We start from the raw sequence: 19,612 nt of genomic DNA, 5'->3' as shown, positions 1-19,612 counted from the left end.
TTAAATTTTTTGAGACAACATCTATTTGTTCAGGTTGGCCAGGAACTCCCTATGTAGCTTACTTTGACCTTGAGTTTTGGTCCTCCAACCTCAGCCTTTTTTGTTGTTTTTCAAGGCAGGGTCTCTAGTTCAGGCTGGCCTTGAACTCAAGGTGCTCTTCCTACCTCTGCCTCCTGAGTGCTGGGATTAAAGGTGTGCACCACCACACCCAGCCAACCTCAGCCTCTTAAATACAGGTTTTACAGAAAGTGTTCCTCCATAGCCAGCCTGTTTCCTGATTGGTGTTTCTACTTGGTTTATTTCTTGCAGTGCTGGGGATGGAACCCAGACTTTTTGCATGCTAAGCTCTAACAAGCTTCGTCTCCAGTCCCTGTGTGTGTGTATGTATGTGTATGTATACACACACACACACACACATCACACACATATATTAATTTTTTTTGGTAAAAAAAGTACACAAGATTTATAAATTTTTTTCATCTTATTGGAAGTAGGTATGTTTTGAACATGTGGCTCTTTGTCTCATTAAGCTGTTTTCTCACAGAAAGTGAATAAATCTTGTGGAGAAAAACAATGATTTCAAGAGCAGTGCTCTGACTCCATCAATGTATTGTGAGATTATCAACGGTCAAGGTGCTGGAAGCAGCAATGTATTTTTGCAATTAAATATATATGCCACTATGCTTGCTTAAGCGGAAATTATGCATGTTGCCTATACTATATCTCAATTAAAAATTATTCCTTTAGAAATTCATAACACTAGTTAGGGTTCTCTACTTCTCTTTCAAAATTTGCTTGTTTTACATCAGATTTCTGCCTAGTAACTGGATGGTTTGCTGTCACTTGCATAAAATGGAAGAAAGGCAGGGCATGACTCACTCCAGGCCCAATGCCACACCTCCCAGGATGCTTTGGTATGCGGAGGGAGGAGGTGCTAGTGCTCATGGGACAGGTGCAAAGTTGGGACGCGGTCACCAGGGTAGGAAGAAACCTACTGTGCATGCGCCTCTGTAGACTTTTCTTCTGTTTCTTTCACCCTTGTCCTTTCTCTTTTTTTGGTGGTGTTGGGCAGATGCTTTGGTATTAACCCAAGGCCTCATTTTGGGATCTACCCCCAGAGCTACAAACCTTTTTTAAATTCCACATTCTAGAGTTCACTGAGAACTCAAGACAAAATGCATATATATATGGAGAGAGAGAGAGATGGACACACAGAGACACTTATTTGTTGATATTTATTTTTTTAAGACAAGGTCTCACTATTTGATTCAGGTTGGCCAGGAACACCCTATGTAGCCCACTCTGGCCTTGAGTTTTGGGTTCTCCCATGTCAGCCTCTTGAGTACTGGTATCCTAGGAAGTGTTCCTCCATAACCAGCCTGTTTCCTGATTGGTTTATTTTCTACCAGCTCTATGTTGCCCAGGTTGGCCTCAGCCTGCCAAGTAGCAAGGATTAGAGGCCATACCCTGCATAATAGAGTAAGACTTCTGACATCAACTTTCTGCCAGAAAGTGCTTTTAGAATGGGATTTTGTTTTGTGGTTGACTCTAATAAATAGTTTATTTCTACGAATGAAATGATAAAGAAGCTAAGATAATCAGCTGAAATAGAAACTCTAGATTTAAAATCTGACTGGAGGCCTGGGGCTGTCTATAGCTCGTGGCAGCACATCTGACCGGCAGTACAAGGCTGGTTCAGTCCCCAGCACTGCTTAAGCACTCGGACTATGATAATAAATCATCTACTGGGAAACCACTGACTAGTCAGCAGAGGGGTCCTACATGCCTTTTCTCAGAAGAGTATAAACATCGAGAAGCCACAACACACCCGTAGCAATGGAAAACAAGTTCCGGCCAGTGCATGACTTAATTTTCTTGTTTTTGGCAGTACCAGAGATTAAGTGCATGACCTTGCGCATGTTAGGCAAGCACAGTACCACTGAGTTATAGATCATCAGCCTCACATTTCTCATCTTTGGGGCAGGGGGGAGAGCTCTGTCTGCTTAATAGAGAATTAAGTTTTTGCTTTGTTTTGTTTTTTTGAGGTAGGGGCTTGCTCTAGCCCAGGGTAACCTGGAATTCACTATGTAGCCTCAGGGTGGCCTCGAACTCACAGTGCTCATCCTACTTCTGCCTTCCAAATACTGGGATTAAAGGCATGCGCCACCATGCCTGGAGGATTTAAAAAAAATTTTTTTTGTTTATTTTTATTTATTTATTTGAAAGGGACAGAGAGAGAGAGATAGATAGATAGAGAGAGAGAGAGAGAGAGAGAATGGGCGCGCCAGGGCCTCCAGCCACTGCAAACGAACTCCAGATGCGTGCGCCCCCTTGTGCATCTGGCTAACGTGGGTCTTGGGGAACCGAGCCTCGAATCGGGGTCCTTAGGCTTCACAGGCAAGTGCTTAACCGCTAAGCCATCTCTCCAGCCCTGGTTTTGTTTTTTGAAGCAGGGTTTTATTCTAGGCCCATGTTGATCAGGAGTTCACTCTGTAGTCTAGGCTGTCCTTGAACTCATGATGATCCTCTTACCTTAACCTCTAGAGTGCTGGGATTAAAGGTGTGTGTCACCATGCCCAGTGAGAATTAAGTTTAAAAATGATGTTTAAAGCATTATTTCTGAATAAAAATTGTATTACTTTTTGTATATCATTCAGTGAATTTTGAACCATTATTATTATTATGGTTTTTCATTTTGGAAATTAACTCACATGATTTGTCTTCTTGGTTTAACTTTCTTTGTACCCAAACTCAGGGACGTTGTACCAGTTTACTTTTACTTACTTCAGGTTCACTGAGTTTAAAATGGGTATAAGCAAGAATGCCAAACAGTGTACACAAAATGCCAAGTCCCTGATTAACTGACAGTGGATCCTTGAATAAGACGTATCCTCCACATAAGGTAATGCAGAACTTGAAGTGTCCAAACATGTTGTAGCTGAAATGTTCAGATAAGGAAAAAAAGGAGTAACAAGCCAGAGATTAGGTTCCCATGCACACACACAAATCTGTAAGCGCACCTAAGCAAAGGCTTCCTGTGCCTAGAAAGAACCTCGTCAACCCAGACGGAGCAGCAGCCACCATCCTCGCAAAGAACAGCCACTCTGGTGACACGCTGGGCCAATCCTAATTTCTTCAGGCAGGTTGGAAAAATTTTAAAGTCACAAAATGGTGATGTTAGTTTTCCAGGCTGGACCTCAGCTGCACACACACCCCAAAGTGATGAGAGACTGCTTGAATGTTCCTGCGACCTCTCCAAAATAATACAACACAAGGCAAGAAGCAACCAGAGTAAGGGATGGGATAGCATTTTGCACAGCAGTTTGTGATCATGTTGTGTAGTGTCATTCCAAATCAACTTTTCACCTGGCCATGCTCTGAGCTGACTCAGTGGAAAAACAATGCCACGTACACTGGGCAAGTGCCCAAGCTTCGGAGGAAAAAGGGTGTCCAATACTGGACACTAGCCACACTCTGCTGGGCGTTACACAGCTACCACCACCCTCTTCCCAAAGCACCCATGTACCTTCACTGCCCTCGCTCTCCCCATGTTACAGTGGTGGAAACTTGATGGTTTGATTATTAACTGGATGGGACTAGACTCACCAAGGAAACTAGCCTTTAGGAATGCCTGTGATAGATTATCTATATTAGGGTTAGCCCCTGGGCATGCCTATAAGGTCTTATTTTGATAAGGTTATTGATGTCACAATGCACCTTAACTGTGTGCAGCACTATTCCATGGGTGGGCATTCTGAACTGTACTAAAAGACGTTGACCAGCAGCATTCCTCTTTCTCTGCTTCCTCACCGTGGACTGAATAGGAGCAGGCGCCTGCAGCTCCAACCACCACGCCTTCCCTGCTGGGATGGGCTATGACTTGGAACTGTGAACCCTTCCTTCCTTAAGTTGCTTTAGGTCAGGTATTTTTGTTGTTTTGATTTTTGAGGTAAGGTTTCATGCTAGCTCAGGCTAACCTGGAATTCACAATGTAGTCTCAGGCTGGTTTTGAACTCATGGTGATCCTCCTACCTCTGCCTCCCAAGTGCTGGGATTAAAGGCGTGTGCCACCACACTGGTCTTTAGGTCAGGTATTTTGTTCATTATTTATTTATTTATTTGAGAGTGACAGACACAGGGAGAAAGACAGATAGAGGGAGAGAGAGAGGATGGGCGCGCCCTTGTGCATCTGGCTAACGTGGGACCTGGGGAACCAAGCCTCGAACCGGGGTCCTCAGGCTTCACAGGCAAGCGCTTAACCACTAAGCCATCTCTCCAGCCCAAGGTCAGGTATTTTGTCCCAGCAATGAGAAAGTAACTAATACACTTAGGAACTTTAATCACTTCCCAACAGAGTTGGGAATCCAAACACAAATAGGTTTACTTAATTCCAAAGTCCAGGCTTTAATTAGTATACTGCCAGTAATTCACAATTCACTAGTAGATTAAAGGTGATTTCCCCCAAGTGATATAAAAAATAAAACCCCACACCTACACTTCAAAAATTTCTCTTGGCTGGGCATGGTGGCGGACGCCTTTAATCCCAGCACTCGGGAGGCAGGGGTAGGAGGATCACCATGAGTTCAAGGCCACCCTGAGACATAGTGAATTCCAAGTCAGCCTGAACTAGAGTGAGACCCTACCTCGAAAAACCAAAAAAAAAAAAAAAAAAAAAAAAAAATTCTCTTGCCATATTTTAAATATTTCTTTTTTATTTTATTTATTTGAGAGAGAGGCAAATAGAGAATGGGCATGTCAGGTCCTATAGCCACTGTAAACAAACTCCAGATGCATGTGCTACCATGTGCATCTGGCATACATAGGGACTGGGGAACCAAACCGGGGTCCTTAGGCTTTGCAGGCAAGTGCCTTAACTGCTAAGTCATCTCTCCAGCCCTTATTTTCTATATATAATGATCTTTAGATGTATGCTACAAACCTACGTGTTCTTTCTTTTTTTCAATTTTTATTTAATTTTATATTTTATTTATTTGAGAGAGAGAGAGAGAGAGAGAGAGAATGGCAGGGCATTCAGCCATTGCAAATGAACTTCAAAAGCATGCACTACCTTATACATCTGGCTTACGTGGGTCCTGGGGAATCGAATCTGGGTTCCCTTGGCTTTGCAGGTGAATGCCCTCCCTATCTGCTAAGCCATCCCTCTGGCCCCTATGTGTTCTTTCTAATAACACTATAAACAAACACCACTCTATGCCTCGGTTTACATATATAATAAATATGAGAATCATCTTGTTATTCAAGCCTACTGTGTGAACTAAATAAGTTACTATATGCAAAACCTCTAGCACATGATAAGCACTATACATGTTGGCTGAAATAGTTAGTAGTTGATATACACAACAGTACCTGTCCCAACACAAATTTATTAAGTACTGAGTTTTTAAAAATGAAATTATAGTTATTGATTAATAACTGGTAAATATAGCATTTGCATTTTTGTGTTGCTGTTCTTTTCCTTTTTCTTTTCTTTTCTTTTTTTTTTTTTTTTTTTTGGTTTTTCAAGGTAGGGTCTCACTCCAGCCCAGGCTGATCTGGAATTTACTATGTAGTCTCAGGGTGTCCTTGAGCTCACAGTGATCCTCCTACCTCTGCCTCCCAGTGCTGAGATTAAAGGCGTGCGCCACCACACCTGGCTCTTGTGTTGCTGTTATTTTTCGAGGTAGAGTCTCACTCTAGTCCAGGCTGACATGGATTTCACTATGTGGTCTCAGGGTGGCCTTGAACTTATGGTGATCCTCCTACCTCTGCCACCCGAGTGCTGAGATTAAAGGCATGAGCCACAATGCCTGGCTGTATTTACATTTTTGACATCCCAGTATTCACTCCTTTATATAAATCAGCCTATGTTTTCCTTGTTTTATAAAATATTTTATTTATTTATTTATTTGCAAGTAGACACACAAACACACACGAGACAGAAAGACACCCACACAGACAGAAAGAATGGGTGCACCAGGGTGTCTAGCCATTGCAAATGAACTCCAGATGCACGTACTACTTTATGCATCTGGCTTTATGTGTATACTTGGAAATCGAACCCAGGTTGTTAGGGTTTGCAGGCAAGCTCCTTAATAGCTGAGCCATCTCTCCAGCCCCTTATTTTGTCTTTTTTTTTGAAACAGAATCTCACTCTGTAGGTGGCAATCCTCCTGCCTCAGCCTCAGCCTCCTGAGTGCTAGAATTACAGGCATGAGCTACCACCCCTGGCTTGAAATCAGTATACCCTTATAAAGCATTACTAAATTACCTCTTTCATCTGAAAAAAGTCCATGTTTGCATTTATCTCAAGGTGAGCAAAGTGAAATCTGAAGAAAAGGAAAATGACAAAAATAGTGAAAATGGGCATTGGAATTTGACCTTGAATATATGGTTTCATTTTTCTAAATGTAATATTGAAAAAATAGGAACACGGGCTGGAGAGATGGCTTAGCGGTTAAGCGCTTGCCTGTGAAGCCTATGGACCTCGGTTCGAGGCTCGGTTCCCCAGGTCCCATGTTAGCCAGATGCACAAGGGGGCGCACGTGTCTGGAGTTCGTTTGCAGTGGCTGGAAGCCCTGGTGCGCCCATTCTCTCTCCCTCTATCTGTCTTTCTCTCTGTGTCTGTTGCTCTCAAATAAATAAAAATAAAAAATGAACAAAAAATTAAAAAAATTAAAAAAAAAACCTAAAAACTCATTGAGACCCAAGCTGCAACCATCCCATTAAACATTCAATAAACATTATTTAGGCCCATTATCTGCAAGGTATGCTGCTAAGTCCATTTTTATAAGAGAAAAGGTCATAATTATTCAAGAAAAAAAATGTATTCCTACTACAGAAAGCAAACTCATTTTCTCCATTTGTATAAAGTTGCACAGACTAGTGACAACCACTCTGGTTAATTTAGGCCATGCAGGAGTTAGTGTGAGAAGCACAGGTAATGAACGTGGTGGTTTTCGAGACCACAGACTCCATGCTTGTGTGAATTCTTATGAAAGGATACGTGACTGGTGAAGTGTTCCCAATGATCCAATAAATTGACAAGTTCACCATGAAAGCTATGACTCCAGACAGCAGCACCATAAGCTACAAATAAACCAAGAGAGTCATTAGTTCAAAGCACTTTAATTATTATCATTATAACCAAGCAGAAAACATTTTCAGTAGGCATCTTAAAAACTCAAATACTAGCAGGTGTGGTGGTGCATGCCTTTAATCTCAGCACTCAGAAGGCAGAGGTCACCCTGAGAATACACAGTGAATTCCAGGTCAGCCTGGGCTAGAGTGAAACCCTACCTCAAGAAACTGAAAAATAAAATAAAAAATTTAAAAATTGTTTATTTTTGCAGGATGTGGTGGTGCACGCTTTTAATCGAAGCACTCGGGAGGCAGAGGTAGGAAGATCGCTGTGAGTTTGAGGCCACCCTGAGACTCCATAGTTATCTCCAGGTCAGCATGGATCAAAGTGAGACCATACCTCCAAAAAACAAAAAAAAACAAAACTATTCATTTTTAAAACTTATTGTTTATTTGCAAGAGGGAGGGAGGGAGGGAGGGAGAGAGAGAGAGAGAGAGAGAGAGAGAGAGAGAGAGAGAGTGTGTCTGTGTAAGAAAGAATGACTAGGTGTACCAAGGCCTCTTGCCACTGCAAATGAACTCCAGATGCATGTAGCACTTTATGCATCTGGCTTTTTGTGGGTACTGGGGACTCAAACCTAGGCCAATCCACGCTGGAAGGTTTTGCAGCACCTTTACCTGCTAAGCCATCTCCCTTGCTCCAAAAACTATTTCTAAAAATATAAATAAAACCAAGCGTGGTGGTGCATGCCTTTAATCCCAGCACTCTGGAGGCAGAGGTAGGAGGATCACCATGAGTTCGAAGCTACCCTGAGACTACATAGTGAATTCCAGGTCAGCTTGAGCTAGAGTGAGACCCTACCTAAAAGACACACACACACACACACACACACACATATATATGTGAAATACATTATTGCTAATTTGGCTGAATTTGCCAAATGTCAAATAGCTGATTCATGATGACTTGGCATATCATTAGAAAGTCCATTACATGCTCTACTCTGAGTCAATGATAAGAAAAGGAGACGCTCGCTTATACTAGCTAACTGTCCTCACTGAGTCACTTACTATGTTTTTTTATTTCCTCTTTTCTCTTTTCTAAGCCTGCCAGAGGGCCCAGGCTGCAATGATTGAAGACCAGATAATCCAGATGGCTGGGACTTCCATAAAGCATGAGGAAACATGATCTGAGAGACAGTCTCATGATTTCTACTTCAGAGAAAGCAGAGTGCATAAGCATATGGACTTTGCATGGGGTGGTGGCAGGCATCTGCATTGCCAGCTATACTCAAGAGCCTGCGGGGAGGAACTGGCTCAGGCCTGGGAGTTTAAGATCAGCCTGGGCAACATAGTGAAACCCTATCTAAAACAACAACCAAAGTAGAAGTGAGGGGATGCTGAGAATGTAGCCTGGTGGCAGACCACTTGCCTAGCATGTATGAAGTTCTGGGTTCAATTCCCAGGAACAGAGAGCAAGGAACAGAGGATGGATTTTGGTGCTAGAGCGCATGAGGTAGGGTCTCACTCTAGCCCAGGCTGACCTGGAAGTCACTATGTAGTTTCAGGGTGGCCTCGAACTCACAGTGATCCTCCTACCCCTGCCTCCCGAGTGTTGGGATTAAACGCGTGCGCCACCAAGCCTGGTTTCAGTTGTTTAATAGTTTCTTAGCTTCTCATCAGTAAAAATGAGAGAGGAGGAGTAAATCAGGTAGTATCTGTAACACCCAAGTACTATCACTGCTTATAACAGCACCTAGGACAGATCAAGGCAGGTCTATGTGAGTATTTGTTAAAAGACCACCACCAACAAAAAGACATTTGCCCCAGGCATGGTACACCTGGAACTCAGTATCTGGGATGCTGAGCAGAAGGATGGCCACGTGCTTGAGGGAAATCTGGACTCCACCAGAAGTACCAGGACAGGCAGGTCTACAAGGCAAATCTGTCTCAGAAAACTAAACAAGCACCTCCTTTGGCTGTATTCTAAAGGTTACAGTTGCAGGTTCTGGTAAGTTAGGTGTTATGACCTGTCTGTGTCCCCCAGTGTTTGTATGCTGAGTTGTAATGTGATGATACTAGGTGGGATTATGTCAGAAGAGGAGGGCTGGAGCCCCAGGAATGGGGTTAGCACTCTTAGAAGAGACTTGAGAATGTGCTTCTATCAGGTGAAAATGCAGAAGACGGACATCTGTGAACAGAAAGGGTCTCACTAAGAACCAGATCATGCTGGAACCCCGATCTTAGGCTGCTAGCCCCCAGAGTTATGAAAAACAGCGTGTGTTGCTCAGCCAGCCAGTCCCCGGCATTCCTCTAACAGCAGCCTAAAATGACTACGTTACAGGACTTTTTGTTCTAAAATGTTCCTAAAGTACATGCATTTTCGATCAGCTAATTCCACCCCTAGGACTTTGCTCCACAAGGTCAACAAAGTGCATGAGTACACAGCTACAAGCGCATTTATGTAAACATTGTTTATGAAGGTAAAGGACATAAAAATAAATACCCAGCGCTGGAGAGAAATGGCTTAGCAGTTAAAGCACACTTGCATGCAAAGTCAAGGTTCCCAGGTTTGATTCCCCAGGACTGAGGTAAACCAGATGCACAAGGTGTACATGCATCTAGAGTTCCTTTGCAGTGGCTGGATGCCCTGGCATGCACATTCTTTCTCTAAAATAAAAAAGATTTAAAAAAATACCCAAAAGGAACTATTCATAGAGACAAAAACAGAATCATTTGAAATTTTCATGTGATTAGAACAACAAGCTACAGAAAAGCCTGTGTAAAGGCTGAGGGTGTGGCCAATGGTACAATACATGCTTAGCATTGCGTGAGGCCTTAGCTTTAGTTTAAAAAGTATAATATGAGGGGCTGGAGAAATGGCTTAGTGGTTACGTGCTTGCCTGTGAAGCCTAAGGACCCAGGTTCGAGGCTCGATTCCCCAGGACCCATGTAAACCAAGATGCACAAGGGTGCACATGCATCTGTATTTCATTTGCAGTGGCTGGAGGTCCTGACACACCCATTCTCTATCTATTTGCCTCTTTCTCCCTCTGTCTGTCACTCTCAAATAAATAAATAAAAATAAACAACAACAACAAAAGTATAATATGGGCTGAGGAGATGGCTTTGTGGTTAAAGACTCTTGCTTGCAAAGCCTGCTGGCCTAGCTTCGATTCCCCAGTGCCCATGTAAAGCCAGATGCACAAAGTGGTGCATGTGTCTGGAGTTCATCTGCAGTGGCAAGAGGTCTTGGTGTACCCATTCATTTCCTATCTCTCTCTCTGTTTGCAACTAAATACAATATTTTTGTTTTGTCTTGTTTTTGTTTTGCCAGGTAGGTTCTCATTCTGGCCCAGGCTCACCTGGAATTCACTACTAGTCTCAGCCTGGCCTCAAACTCACAGCCATCCTCCTACTTCTGCCTCCTGAGTGCTGGGATTAAAGGCATGTGCCACCATGTCCAGCTAAATATAATACATATATTTAAATATTTTTATTTATTTATTTGACAGAGAAAGAGGGAGAGAGAATGAATGGGTGTGGCAGGGCCTCTAGCCATTGCAAATGAACTCCAGATGTGTGTGCCCCCTTATGCATCTAGCAATGTGCGTTGTGGGGAATTGAACCTGGGTCCTTTGGCTTTGCAGGCAAACACCTTAACTGCTAAGCCATCCCTCCAGAGCTAAATATATATATATATTTTTAAAAAGTATAATATAGAGCCAGGCGTGGTGGTGCATGCCTTTAATCCCAGCACTCAGGAGGCAGAAGTAGGAGGATTGCCATGAGTTCAAGGCCACCCTGAGACTACCTAGTGAATTCCAGGTCAGCCTGGGATAGATCGAGACCCTACTTCGAAAAATCAATCAATCAAACAAAAAGTGTAATATATCTGGGCATGTGTAGCACACACTGCTAATCCCAGCACTTGTGGGGCAGAGGCAGGAGGATCGCTGTGAGTTCCAGGCCATTCAGAGACTACATAGGGAATTCTAGGTCTTCCTGGACCAGAGTGAAACTGTACCTCAAAAAAAAAAAAGAGCCGGGTGTGGTGGCGCACACCTTTAATCCCAGCACTCGGGAGGCAGAGGTAGGAGGATCGCCAAGAGTTCGAGGCCACCCTGAGATTACATAGTAAATTCCAGGTCAGCCTGAGCCAGAGTGAGACCCTACCTCGAAAAACCAAAAAAAAAAAAAAAAAAAAAAAATCAAGTGTTTAATTTGTGTTTACATGGGCATATGGAACAAGGAAACAGTTATGAAATAAATACTAGAATGTAAGAAGAGCAATAGGATGTTATAGTGTGTATGTGGAGAGGAGAATGGGAGAAAAGAATCCAGGATAAAAACAGCGTATATGGAATGACTTCATTATATAAACATGTGTGCACACACATATATAAAAACAAGATCCATGAAATAAATGGGTTAGGACCAAAATGGTAAAGGTGCTATTTTTGGTGGGGTTTCAAGGTGCCTCTACTTTCTTTTTCTTTTCTTTTCTTTTTTTTTCTCACAGTGACCCTCCTACCTCTGCCTCCTTAGTGCTGGGATTAAAGGTGTATATACCACCATGCCTGACTCTGTTTTTTAATTTGAAAGACAGACAGACAGACACAGCGGGTGGGGGGGAGGAGGAAGGGAGGGGATGGGCACACCAGAGTCTCTTGCCACTAAATGAACTACAGAAACATGTGCCAAATTCGGACCAGGAGGCTTTGCAAGCAAGCACTTTTAATCACTTTCTGTGCCATCTCTCCAGCCCTCTTTGTTTTTTTTTTAGGTATGTTTAAAATCTGCCCAATGACTATGTATGTGCTACTTATGCTGAAATAAGTCCAATCAAGCTGCAGTTGTACTATGAAAATATAAAACTTGCCGGGCGTGGTGGCACATGCCTTTAATGCCAGCACTCAGGAGGCAGAGGTAGGAGGATTACCATGAGTTTGAGGCTACCCTGAGAATACAGAGTGAATTCCAGGTCAGCCTGGGCTAGAGTGAGACCCTACCTTGAAAAACCAAAAAAAATAAATAAATAAAATTAAAATACAATGCCCAAGTCATGTGTGGGTTCTACTTTGGCAGACCAGGAACAGGCATCAGAAGATCTGAATGGCAACCCAGTTGTTGTCTTGGCCGAGGCAAGTTCCTTTACTAAATTCCTGTGCTTCAGTCTGTCCACCTGAAAAGTAAGCCTGCCCTTAACACCTGCCTGGGAGGTGATACAGAAGGTTGAACATTTGAATGGATTTGCAAGTGAACTCTGAAAACTGCAACTTGCATTGGTAATGGAGGGGTGCTATTTCTTTAGGCACCCAAACTATTGAACTATATGAACTTATCAAAGTAGCCAGGAGTGGTGGCACACACCTTTAATCCTAACACTTTAGGATCTCTGAGAGTTCAAGGGCAGCCTGAGACTACGTAGTGAATTCCAGGTCAGCCTGGGCTAGGGCAAGACCCTACCTCAAAACCCACCCCCCTGCCAAAAACAAAAAACAAAAAGAACTTACCAAAGCGGAGGCTGACCAAGGACCAAATATTCCCCCCTCTCCGAATACAGGCTCAAAGCAGGGCACAGCCAGCAGCAGCATGGCGGAGGACATGGGTGCCTGGTAGTAGAGCAGCTGCATGGAGTTCACTTGCAGCTCATGCTGCTTGGCTCCCACCCACTGGAAACAGGAGACAATGCACATCAGGCACACAAGTGAGGCTTCTCTCAATCACTGATGTACCTGTGGCCACCCCGAGGCAAATGCCAGGTACAGGCTGGGTGGGGGTATGCCCCTTAAATCGCCCAGGGCCCAAAGAGTGGGAAGATATGAATGCCCTTTAAGCATCGTCCATGAAAGTTCTATGAAGTCAACATATTGTAATCTATCTTCTCAATTTTTAGAGGGAAGAACATTTCCTCTACTTAATCCTAGTAAATAGGGGCGAGTAAACGTAACAAGGAGCCCACATATATCAGTAACATTGGGAAAACAGAAAGGGAATGAAGGGAGAAAGCTCAGCTGTGAAGCCCAAGGACCCAGGTTACATTTCCCCAGTACCCATGTAAAAGCCAGATATACAAGGTGGCACATGCATCTGGAGTTCAGTGGCAGTGGCTAGCGATCCTAGCCTGCCCATTCGCTCTCTCCTCTCTCTTAAATAAACTTTTTTTTTTTTTTTTTTTTAAAGAAAGGGAATGGACATTTGGGTAAGCAGTGGGACTATAAATGCAGACTGTGTTGATCTGATTTCCTTCTAAAAATGGCAGGGAAAAGCAAAAAGAAAACTGAGGCCAGGTTATTTAGAGCTTGATCCATTAACTCTAACCTCATGTAAGCCTGGTGAACACCCACATGGTATAACATGTATGTGGACTTTCTAGTTGCTTTAGAAAATCCAACTGATTGTATAAAAATCTTCCTTCCTAGAGAACTTTTCTGTAAGATTCCTCACCCCTGATTAGTATTTGTAGATACAGTGGGATAACCACAACTCTTAAAAGACTGTCTCATTCAGTAAAAACCTCACAATGTTATGTTCACTCACTTCTCAGAAGGCTGCATAAATATGACTGAAAAGGAAGCTTGGAAGAACACTTGGGTGACAGTCTGAATAAAATCTGGCAAGCCTGGCTTCTGAGTAAATTCTACATTTCTCTTTTTCTTATGTCTAGGGATCCTGTTTCAGAAACTCTTAAGTCTACATGAATTCACCTTCACCAAGACTAAAACAGAGGAGTAGACGTTTGAACCACATTCCCGGCAGCTTCAACGAAGAGTTTCCTGAGAGCATGAAGGACAAAGAACTAATTCTTCCACAGCCTGCTCCTAAGGGTAGAACAGGGAGCAGAGTATGGGCGACTGAAGCCTCTCCTCTGCTGTCCCTGCAGTGAGCCTGGCTTCTGGCTACCATCCTCGAGTTGCCCTCCTAAAAGTCACCAGTATTTCTATCGCACGGCCACATCCAAAGCTGCCTGCCAACATCTGCAGATATGGTGGGCTTTGTTGAATTTTGTTTTGTGGTTCTGCAGCTCAGGGTCTCATGCATGCTAGGTGTTGCAGTCAGGTCTGCATTCCTGGCAGAAATCACCCATCCAAGAGCAGCTTGTGGAAAAAGAGGTTTATTTGGGCTTACAGGCTCGAGGGGAAGATCCACAATGACTGGGAAAATGATGGCATGAGCAGAGGGTGGACATCAATCCCTGGCCAACATAAGGTGGACCACAGCAACAGGAGAATGTGCCCAATACTGGCATGGGGAAACTGGCTATAACATCCATAAGCCCGCCCCCAACAATACCCTGCCTCCAGGAGGTGTCAATTGCCAAATTTCCATCAGCTGGGGACCTAGCATTCAGAACATCTAAGTTTATGGGGGACAACTCAATCAAACCACTACACTAGGCAATTACTCTACCGGTGACCTATACACCTAGCTGTCCCTGAGTATCTTCAGCTTCTCACCTTACACAGCCTGTAGGAAATCAAGCGCCTGCAATCTACAAACGAGCTTTTCTTGCATTGTTCCAATAATTAATGCTACCATCTCCTCCAGCGATGCAATTCCCTACACTCTTGGCTCTCATTCTGTCAGGTCCTACAGCCTCTCACCTTCGTGTCCACACTACTAACCAAGCCCAAGCCCTTCCTGCCTTCCCCTGGGAGCTCTGGTGGGTCCTTAACTGCTCAGTTACTTTCTTCCTTCTCTTACACAGCCTTCATGGCCACTAGAGTGATTTTTTCTTGCCGTTTTCTTTTCTATTATTAGTAATTTGTGCATCTATGTACATTGTGTGTATACGTATGTATATATGCATGTGTGTACATCTATGTTGTATGTGTATATGTATGTTTTGTATACATATGGTATGTGTGTGTGTATGCTATGATATGTGTGTTTAGGGTCATATCTTGTCATGACACATGAGTTCAGAGGGCAATCTCAGGTGTTTCTCCTCCCCTTCTACCTGTCCTTCCATTGCTGTACTGTATTGGGATTACGGACACACATGCCATTTTGCAGCTGGCTTTATGTAGGTGCTGGGGAATTGAACTCAGACCAGCAGGCTTGCATAGACCTATAACCTTGGAACCATCTCACCATCCCCTACAGTGATGTTTCTTAAATATAGGAATGATCAAACCATTTTCCAATCTAAACTACTTTGCTAGTGTCTGTAAAACCAAGGCACCAACTCTGCAAGCTGGTTTTAAAGTCTTTTTTTTTTTTTTTTTTTGAGGTAGGGTCTCATTCTAGTTTAGGCTAACCTGGAGTTCATTATGTAGTCTCAGGGTGACCTCGATCTCTCAGAGATCTTCCTACCTCTGAACATAGTACTTTTACTGTTTATTGATGAGAGAACTTCTGCTCATTAGTTAGTCTATAATCATCCTAAAGTCAATCTCAATTGCAAACATCTACTTCAGGGGTATAGAATCTTTTGACTCAAATCTATAGCAATTTAGAAACTTGTGTCAACAAAAATGGCTATACTGACACTGTGAGTACTGTGAAGTTATGTATTAAGGAATACAAAAAATTTAATAGTCAATAAATAAGCCAGATGTGGTACAATATGCTTAGAATTCTGTCTCAAAGTAAAAACTCAAAGAGAGTATGTAGTTCAATGGTAGAGCACTTGCCTAGAATTCAAGGAGGTCCTGGGATCAATCCCGAGTGCCCCGCCCCCAAGAACACAGTATTGCTGAGTTGTAAGAATTTTCTACAGCCATGTTTCAGCAGCAAGTTGAAGATGCAGGGGCTCTAGAACAGAACTAACGTGCCTAACAAGAACGCCTTGTTTATTACCTGTGGATGTTTGTGGGGAAAAAGTAACACTGGTTTACAAATTTGGGCTTTGATTCCCCACACAGGCACACCCTGAATTTCAAGACCAAGATTTTCAGTATAGAGAGAATACTGTTTCACTGTAGCCTAGATCATGTTATTTTCCCCCTCACTGTGTAAGAAACAAACAACAGACTTGTTGAGATTTCATGGTAATGAAGTGAGTATATGGAAAAATGTTTTAATAAATCCTGACCACAGGCAAAGCACTGTTTGCACAAGAGGCAAAATACCTATTGCTATACAGCTTTCTATTGACATGGTCAAGAAGCTAGCACTTAAGCTGTGACACCAAGAACTATAAATCTGAATTTTCTTTTAATGTTCAAAATTTTGGAATGTACTCACTTCTTCAAAGTATCTTCATAATTAAAGACCAAGTGACGAATATAACCAATGAATTCAGGAAGCAAAATGCCTTACTGTTCACTTGGTAAAAACTTCTCTCTCTCCCCCAAAATGTAACTTCACCCCAAACTTAGCCGGTTAAGCATTGGTTTTATACACTTACAAATAGGGAGGCATTTGGTGAGCATCACACACCCATGTTTCTGTCTCCTTTCTTCTCTTCACCTGGAGTCAATTTATGCAATATACTTTTTTTCCCAAGTCTATTGTCTCTATACTGTACTTTCTAAACCTTGGGATACAGCTTCAAAACTCATGAAATCTGCTAAAAAGGCACATAAAGAAAAAAAAAATTACCAACCACTTGATAAAGGGATGTAACTAACACACCAAGAGCAGCAAACACCATTCCAAGGAAATTAAACTTCACATCGTAATAAGAATTTAGGATTACACCTAAAGTTATAGGAATCTGTAAAGAAAAAAAAGGCAAATTCTGTTTAGATTATATCCAAGAAACACATTTCTTACTCTTTTTTTAGACACTTTTAAAAATTATATTTATTCATTTGAGAGTGACAGAGAGTCGTGTAGAATTCTTTTTTTTTTTTTTTTTTTTTTGAGGTAGGGTCTCTAGCCTAGGCTGACCTGGAACTCACTCTGTAGCCCCAGGCTGGCTCTTGAACTAAAAGCGATTTTCCGACCTCTGCCTCCCTAATGCTCTACCAACCCTCCAGCAAATTTCTTATTGTTTTCACGATGTCTTCAAAGGTAATCATAAACACATGACTGGCAAACACTGAACTGTTATGTTTTCTTCACTTGGGAAAACTGATTGTCAATCCTATTTCCTAAGTGTCAAGTACTGTAATTCCATACAGCTGCTCACATACAACTCAACTTAAATTTGGGGTAAAATCATGAGTCATGCATTGTGCTGCCTAAGAAAATACCACATGTATTTACAGGTAAGTAAACGGACCCCTCCATAAAACAAAAGTGTCAAAACGACATATAAGCATGAACTATTAGCAAGGAAGGCATTTAGACCTGATACATTACAAGCTACTAAATGCTAGAAGTATTAGAAAATCTCTTTAAAGACACGGGCCGAAAAAACAAAACAAAAATAAAAATAAATAAATAAAACAAAATGTTGGGCGTGGTAGCACACGCTTTTAATTCCAGCACTCAGGCAGAGGTAGGAGGATCACCATGAGTTCGAGGCCTCCCTGAGCCTACATAGTGAATTCCAGGTTAGCCTGAGCTAGAGTGAAACCCTACCTCGAAAAAACAAAAACAAACAAAATAAAAACACAGGTATTTCTGTGTGCTGCTGAAAACATATTCTGAGATATTTTACGACACAAACACCTTTTTTTGTTATCATTTGTGGTTTGGTTAACCTGGGGAGAAGGGCTAGTTTTCAGTTTGAGCGTTTGCATATATTCTGATACATTGAATTGCACCACCTACAGACAGCTCTTTTTCCTCACCAATCACAGCATTTAACAATTTCCATCAAATGGTACTTCTAAAACCTACAGAGGCATACCCTTCTAGACTAAGAGCCCAAGTGTCAAGACGGCTTTTTTCACCCCTACCCAGAGTAAACCTGGCGCTCATAAAGCCTGAGTCATTTGTGGATTAAAGATGATGTTGCAAACACCGAGGCACAAGGTTAAGCAATGTGCTTTCAAATTTCCCGGGGAGGGATGCGCCTCGCGCAGTCCTAGCTACTCACCAGCGTGAGCTGGATTCTGGTGGAGAAGCTCTTCTGGTACCAAAAGGTCTGGATGGCTATGATCACCGGCGTGGTCATGGCCTTGGCCAGCTGGTAGGTGCCGATGGTGTTGCTCTGCAGAGAGAGATTGGTGAAGACCACAAAGCCACAGAAGCTGAGGGCCAGCAGGAGGAGCTTGGTGGGCGGCAGACTTTTGGGGGCAAAGATGTCCAGTTTCTGGCAGATGTACAAGCCCAGCCAGGTGACCACAAAGTGCACCAGGGTCAGGCTCATGTTGGGGAAACCGTGGTGCACATAGATCCATTTGTTGAGGAACACGATGCAGATTGACACCAGCAGATTGAACAGGAGCCCGGCGGCGATCCGCCCGTGGCCCCGCACTCGGTCGGCCAGCGATGCCATGATGCCGGCCGCGGGCTCAGCGGTGAACTGGGCGAAGCCGGGGCCGCCGCCGCCGCGTCCAGGCAGACGCTGGCCCGAGCGCGGGGCGGGAGAGAGGCATGCACCCGGGTCCCGGGCGCGCAGCAGCGCCTGCAGGGGAGCTCGCACGCGCTCCGCTCGGCTCGGCGGCCGCCCGCGGACGCGCCGAGTTCGCTGCAAGCCGCCCGGCGCGCGCACGTCACTCCGCCCCAGCTTCCGCCCGAGGCGCGGGGAAGAGCCGCGCAGGCGCGTTGAGCGCCACGGGCTGCCTTCTCGCATCCCTAGATTACCACCCCCCTCCTCCACTGGTCACTGGCTCTGCTGGCCGGGTTTCTTTTCTTTGTCATTTTCCCAACTTTCCAGCTTGTTAGACACCGTGGGTTAATTTTACATGGCTCAGATGTTGAATAAACTTAATCCTCGACACAGAGAGGAAAGCATTACTTATTTGGTCACATCAAAGAGAAAAGTAACTAATACATCAGACATTAAAAACAGAAGTTCGGGCTGGAGAGATGGCGTAGCGGTTAAGCTCTTGCCTGTGAAGCCTCAGGACCCCGGTTTGAGGCTCGGTTCCCCAGGTCCCACGTTAGCCAGATGCACAAGGGGGCGCACGCGTCTGGAGTTCGTTTGCAGAGGCTGGAAGCCCTGGCGCGCCCATTCTCTCTCTCTCCCTCCATCTGTCTTTCTCTCTGTGTCTGTCGCGCTCAAATAAATAAATAAAAAATTAAAAAAAATAAAAAAGTTAAATTAAAAAAAATTAAAAAAAGTTAAATTAAAAAAAATAAAAAAGAAGTTCTAGCCGGGCGTGCTGGCGCACACCTTTAATCCCAGCACTCGGGAGGCAGAGGTAGGAGGATCGCCATGAGTTCGAGGCCGCCCTGAGATTACAGAGTTAATTCCAGGTCAGCCTGGACCAGAGTGAGACCCTACCTCGAAAAACCAAAAAAACAAAACAAAACAGAAGTTCTGATAAGTAAAATAGTCCACGCAGAGTCCACTGTCTCTACACTTGTTTACAATCACTGTCCAGAAGGTAATGTTGTGATTTGTGTACCCTGGGTACATGTTCCATCTTGTGCATCTGGCTTTACTGTGGGTACTGAGAAATCAAACCTGGGTCCTTTGACATTGCAGGCAGGTACCTTAACCACTAAGCCATCTCTCCAGCCCACCTTT

General features: G+C 43.5%; 1 protein-coding gene across 2 annotated transcripts; it reads right to left on the bottom strand.

The window, feature by feature from the left end:
* Window positions 1–2,616: 2,616 nt before the first annotated feature.
* On the bottom strand, window positions 2,617–18,447 carry Slc35e3 (solute carrier family 35 member E3). 2 transcript variants are annotated; one of them, XM_004650082.3, is made up of 5 exons: window positions 18,014–18,444; window positions 16,631–16,741; window positions 12,594–12,752; window positions 7,004–7,086; window positions 2,617–2,938 (listed from the first exon to the last, which is right to left on the bottom strand). In XM_004650082.3, the coding sequence occupies exons 1-5, from the start codon at window positions 18,413–18,415 to the stop codon at window positions 2,752–2,754; spliced, it is 942 nt and encodes a 313-aa protein (XP_004650139.1). In that variant the 5' UTR covers window positions 18,416–18,444; the 3' UTR covers window positions 2,617–2,751. The 2 variants fall into 2 exon arrangements, with proteins under 2 accessions (XP_004650139.1, XP_045008636.1); XM_045152701.1 differs by lacking the exon at window positions 12,594–12,752 and having other exon boundaries at window positions 18,014–18,447.
* Window positions 18,448–19,612: the final 1,165 nt, after the last annotated feature.

The sequence above is a fragment of the Jaculus jaculus genome, chromosome 6 (genome assembly GCF_020740685.1).
Source record: "Jaculus jaculus isolate mJacJac1 chromosome 6, mJacJac1.mat.Y.cur, whole genome shotgun sequence".
NCBI lineage: Eukaryota > Metazoa > Chordata > Mammalia > Rodentia > Dipodidae > Jaculus > Jaculus jaculus.
Note: the sequence above shows the minus strand (reverse complement) of the source record. Positions and strands in the feature narration are given on the sequence as shown.